This window comes from Budorcas taxicolor, chromosome 8 (genome assembly GCF_023091745.1).
Source record: "Budorcas taxicolor isolate Tak-1 chromosome 8, Takin1.1, whole genome shotgun sequence".
Lineage (NCBI taxonomy): Eukaryota > Metazoa > Chordata > Mammalia > Artiodactyla > Bovidae > Budorcas > Budorcas taxicolor.
The window spans coordinates 62,960,001-62,965,767 of record NC_068917.1 but is presented as its reverse complement, the minus strand read 5'-3'; the positions used below and the strand labels follow the sequence as shown (position 1 = coordinate 62,965,767).

The window sequence follows — 5,767 nt, the reverse complement described above, 5'->3', positions numbered from 1 at the left end:
TCAACATCATTTATTCTAAAAACGGAGGCCAAGAGGAGACTCACTTTGCCTTTAGGACCAGGATTAAATGTTTTGACCAATGGCTCTACTGGGATACATATGTTCTTATATACTCTTTAAAAATCAATGCATGGTCTCTGATCTTAAGGAGAGACACCTGAATAAGGCTTGTACAACCTATGCCATAGAAATGTTCAACCTTTATGCCCAAAGGAATGGGGTGACCATCACTCATCACCCACCTGCCTTCCCAAGCTCATCCACCTTAATTTGAGAAAGAGGAGCAACACTTATTACAAATGTGGCGTGTTTTGGTCCACGTAGTTTTCTTACTGCTATAGCCCAGAACCTAAACAACACCCAGCACAAGGTAGACACTCAACAAATCCTCAGTGAGTGAATGAATCTGAAATCCTACTAGAGTCATTAGCCATGAGAAGTCATAACCTAGAAAACGTGCTTCCTCTTAAAAGCCAAGAACACTGCAGATTCAAAAAGAGCTCGAGAAACATGAATTCATTCTCTTGTCTCCCCTAGGTCAGCCTGGGGAGAAGAGAGAAGAGCTTAGGAGATTAGAATGGACCCCATCTCATGAAAGTTACACCAGAACTACAGAACTGAGGGGGCTGACTTGCAGACCTGAAGTCCACTCTCTCATTGTACTGATGGTGAAACTAGTTCCAGAGGCAGGGCTGACTCACCCCAGGTAACACATTCACGTTGCTTGGCTCCCGGGCCCACTGGTGCTTAATCCAACACCTTCGTGGTGCAGATGGGAAAAGAGGGAGAATGAGATGGATGGAGAGTGAGACGAATGGGGCAAACCAGACGGTCGTGACAGAGTTTGTCCTGCTGGGGCTACACGACCACAACAACCTCGAGATGGTGCTGTTTGTGCTCTGCCTGGGCATCTACTCCGTGAACGTGCTGGGGAACTCCCTCCTCATCGGGCTGAACACGCTGGACCCCCGCCTGCACACCCCCATGTACTTCTTCCTCAGCAACCTTGCCCTCATGGACATCTGTGGCACATCCTCCTTCGTGCCTCTCATGCTGGTCAACTTCCTGGAAACCCAAAGCACCATCTCCTTCCCTGGCTGTGCCCTGCAGATGTACCTGACCCTGGCACTGGGCTCCACGGAGTGCGTGCTCTTGGCCATGATGGCGTGTGACCGGTACGTGGCCATCTGCCAGCCACTTCGCTACTCAGAGCTCATGAGCTGGCACATGAGCATGTGGATGGCGGCGCTGAGCTGGGGGGCAGGCTTTGCCAACTCCCTTCTCCATTCCATTCTCACCTGGAGCCTCCCCTTCTGTGGCCACAATATCATCAACCACTTCTTCTGTGAGATCTTAGCAGTGCTGAAACTAGCCTGTGGGGACATCTCTCTCAACACGCTGCTAACAGTGGTGTCTGCAGCTGTCCTGACGCTGGCCCCGCTGCTGCTCATCTTCCTGTCCTACGTGTTCATCCTCACCGCCATCCTGAGGGTGCCCTCTGCTGCCGGCCAGCACAAAGCCTTCTCTACCTGCTCTGCCCACCTCACAGTGGTAGTGATTTTCTATGGAACTCTCTCCTTCATGTACTTCAAGCCCAAAGCCAAGGAACTCAACTTAGATAAGCTTATTGCATTGTTCTATGGGATCGTGACCCCCTCATTGAACCCCATCATCTACAGCCTAAGGAATGCAGAGGTGAAAGCTGCTGCCATAGCTCTGCTGAGGGGAGATCTCCTCTCCAGGAAGATGGCCCACTTTCCTGTTGTTCTCTAAGTCCGTCAGGCAGGTGTGTGTGTGCTGAGTCACTTTGCTACTGCTGCTAAGTCACTTCAGTCGTGTTCGACTCTGTGTGACCCCATAGATGGCACCCCACTAGCCTTTTCCGTCCCTGGGATTCTCCAGGCAAGAATACTGGAGTGGGTTGCCATTTCCTTCTCCAATGCATGAAAGTGAAAAGTGAAAGTGAAGTCGCTCAGTCGTGCCCGACTCTTAGCGACCCCATGGACTGCAGCCCACCAGGCTCCTCCGTCCATGGGGAGTCGCTTTAGTCCTGTCCAAATCTTTGGGAACCTATGGACTCTAGCCTGCCAGGCTTCTTTGTCCATGGCATTCTCCTGCCAAGAATACTCAAGTGGGTTTCTGTGTCCTCCTCCAGAGGATCTTCCTGACCCAGGTATCAAACCAGGGTCTCTTATGTCTCCTATATTGGCAGGGGGATTCTTTACCACTAGCGCCACCTGGGGAACTAGTTATTCTGTGGCGTGACTTCATAACTGTAGAGGCTTAAAAATACAAAGGTTCATTTTCTTGCTCACTCTCCAGGTCCATCAGAGATGGATGGGGAATCTACTTCATCTTTTTCATCCTGTGGGCCTCAGATGACAAAGCATCTGCCATATGGCACAATGCTGGTGAAATGGCAAAAGAAGAAGAGAAGATGACAGAGCCTGTGTGGATTCCTGCGGCTTCCACTCAGAAATGGCCTCTTACTTCCACTTCCACTTCATTGCCCAATGTGAGGTACAGGCCAGCGCTGACACCAAGGGTTGGGGATGCCCACCTACCCCACTTCTGGAAGGAGGGGGAGGAATGAGGAATTCCTGAAGAGCCTGGTGACAATGCCACTAACCTACAGTCAACCCAGGAGGTACTAGAGATTTCTAGAGCTTCCATTCTCTGGCCAGCTCTGCCTCACTGGCTGCTTCCAGGTTAATCACCCCAGGGAGCACTGGTTAGCTGGCTTGTGTGACTCTGGACTGGAGTATCCAGCTAGGTTTCAACCGGCCCTCCAAGAGTTCTCCTCTCAGGTTCTGGGTTCGGGTTGAGCACGAGAGACTCTGGAAGGGATGGGAAGGCGGAGGCAAGGCCGCGCTGAGGTGGTGGAGCCCTCACTTGCTGTCAGTGCAGCCCCTCTGGCTCCTGCCAGGCCACCTGCAGCTGCTCTGAGGCCCGAGCGAGGGGAGCTCCAGTGCAGAGAGTGCCGGCTCCTCCTGCGGGTCACCAGTGTCCCTGAGTCCAAGGCAGTGAGGGCCAGACACGGGTTCCAGCGTGTCCTCCTGGGCGCTGGTCTGTCCTCACCTGCCCCTTCACACCACCCGAGAGCAGCTTCAGACCCGACACCAAGTGCAGAGGCTGAGCGTGGCACAGGCTTCTCCTACAGCTCCCACAAATGACAGCTCTGTTCTCCACAACAAAGCCTCACATCGCTCACACTGGTCCTGCTACTTTGGCCAAATCCTGGCTGATTCACCACTCAAGAACCTATGTTTGCTCCCCATTATTGGAGCAGGAAGCCCAAATTCTTCAGCTGAGTCCTCAGAACTTGAAAACCCGGCTCTGCACCGTCAGCCCGACATCCCATTCACCTCTGCACACAGTCGACCCCTCGCTAGTGTCTATACTGTGTTGCATCTTGGTTTGTTGCTCGTGTTGTTCTCTAGGGAGACCTGGGACTTTTTTCAAGCAGCTCAGACACCATCTTTCTGACATAGCCTTTCCTGGCCTTTTAAAGGGGTTCTCTCCTTTGCGTCCCACAGCACTTTGTTGGAACCTTTCCCTTGGTATCTATCCCTGTCTCCTTTGCATCCATGATATTTCACAACACATCATGGGCGCCTCAAGGGCAGGACTCTGTGGGGACCTGTCTCCTCAGCTCCCATGAGCTTTCCCGATAGAGCGTTACTGAACTGAACTGTCACTCAGAAGCCCTCACATGTCACACCTGGGGACCTGATCCTGTGCTGCTCCAGGCAGTCAGGGGCTTAGTCTGAACGTGTGGAGAGACACGAGTGGGGTGCAGAAGTATCTCCCACTTTCCAGGAAGTCACCGAAACAAGTCAGGAGATAGCAAAGAACCACCGTTTGGGGAGCCAGGAGACCAGGGTTCCAGACCTGGTTCAGCTGCTCTCCCGGCAAGGTCTTCCTGCTGGCCCTTCCCTTCAGGAACCCCAAAGGCACCTCACACTTAAACTACCCACAGCTGAACTCATCCCTCTGCCCCCAAAGGTCTGTCACCGTCTCAGGGAACAGCAGCAACACTCCCTAAGTCACCCAGCCAGAAACCGGGCAGTCATCAGAGGCGTATATATCTCACGCTCACCACCCCACACATCCAATAGGCCACCACGGCCCAGAGCGGCCACCTCGCAGCAGCTCCTGGTCACTCCTCTCCTTACTCTGATGCCACTGTCACCTCCTGTCTCTCTCAGATCATGCAACAGCTGTGCCAGACTCTAAAATCCATCCTCTACACTAACTAAAAAAAAAAAGAAAAGAAAGAAACCTGTCTGAGAAAAGAAAACAAAAAACCACACCCATCCAATATTACTACTCATCTGCTTAAATCCCTCAAATGTCACCATTGCTCATCTCCCCTAGGATAAAAGCCAGATCCCATCTACCTGCCCAGCCTCATCACTGGCTGCTTATCTCCACCCCACTGTACCCACAGACACCTTCCAGACACAGTTCCCCTGAATATCAGTCTTTCCTGCCCCTCTGTCTCCCCCTTGCTGTTGCCTCTTATGTCCAAACACCTCTGGACCATTAGGTAACATATATTAGACACTTATCACACACCAGGCTGGGCACTATGCTAGAGTTCTGAGAGCTTTACCGGCTGGGGATCAGTTGGGGTGATGGAAATCACAGGTGAGGAATGCAATATGGACACGGGACCACAGAGACCAGTCCCCCAGCATTGTAGCATCATGATAACTCATTCAATCCTCACTCAATGCCTCCACCCCACCCCCCTTCCAGAAAGCCCCTTCTGATCCCTCCTTCCTAAGTGGGTCTGTCTCAGTTCCGTCTCCCTCTTCAGGGCTTTCTGTGCTCAGCTAACTGTGTCCTGAATCCCAGCTATTTAAATTATGGATACGAATCAAGACATTTTAAATTTCATACCTTTTGACATAACACCTTTACTTCTAGGAATTACTTTGAGAAAATTACTAGAGGTGCAAAGATTTATGTAAAGCATATATATGGATGTTAATCATAGAGTTGTTTGTGGTAACAAAAATTGGTAACTCTTAAAGGGCAACCATAGAGGAATGTTTAAATAAATCCTGATGGAGCCCAGTGATAGACTGTGACACAGCCATTAGAAATCTTACTTTTTGAAGAATATTTGATAATTAACAGAAAAAGGTAGTACATGTAACTTTGTACTCAGTATAATCCTAATTTTAAAGGTATTTTTCTTAGGATATATGAATACATATGTATATAGAAAATCCTAGAAAAATAGGACAAAACATTAGCTGACAGTTATTTCCTCTGGGAGATGCGATTACAGATAAATACCATTTTCTTAATTATTCTTTCCAACATTGCTCAATACTTCTAAAATGAACATGACTTTGAACTTAAAAGATAGTATTGTTTTTGAGAAATGGAAGATCACATAGCTCCAGATAGAGCACAGAGGAGAAGGGCCCATGCCCAAGGGCAGGAAGAGAGGAAGCACCCGTGGAGCCTGACCCAGGTGGGCGGTCAGGCAGAGAACGTGGAGCTGAGACCTCCTGGGGACATTGGGCTGATGGCAGAGATGGATGAGGAAGGAGGAGACTTTTTGGTTTGGTGCTTGAACTTCTGGGTTATTTGGGTGGATATTGCATCACCGTGAGAGACACTCTGAGAGATGGGCAAGATGAGACAAGCAGGTTGGAGGAGGTGGGAGGACTGGAGAGGGCTTGTTTGGGGCATCCACACAGTGGCAAGACAGCCCCGGTCCTGAGCACCTGGAGAATAAGTGGTGACAATT

The 5,767-nt window shown here is 50.3% G+C and overlaps 1 protein-coding gene across 1 annotated transcript; it reads left to right on the top strand.

Annotated features, from left to right (window-relative positions):
* Positions 1–682: 682 nt before the first annotated feature.
* Positions 683–1,773, top strand: LOC128052731 (olfactory receptor 2S2-like). Its single transcript, XM_052645289.1, has one exon. It carries the CDS (start codon positions 790–792, stop codon positions 1,771–1,773), a length of 984 nt encoding a protein of 327 aa, XP_052501249.1. The 5' UTR covers positions 683–789.
* Positions 1,774–5,767: the final 3,994 nt, after the last annotated feature.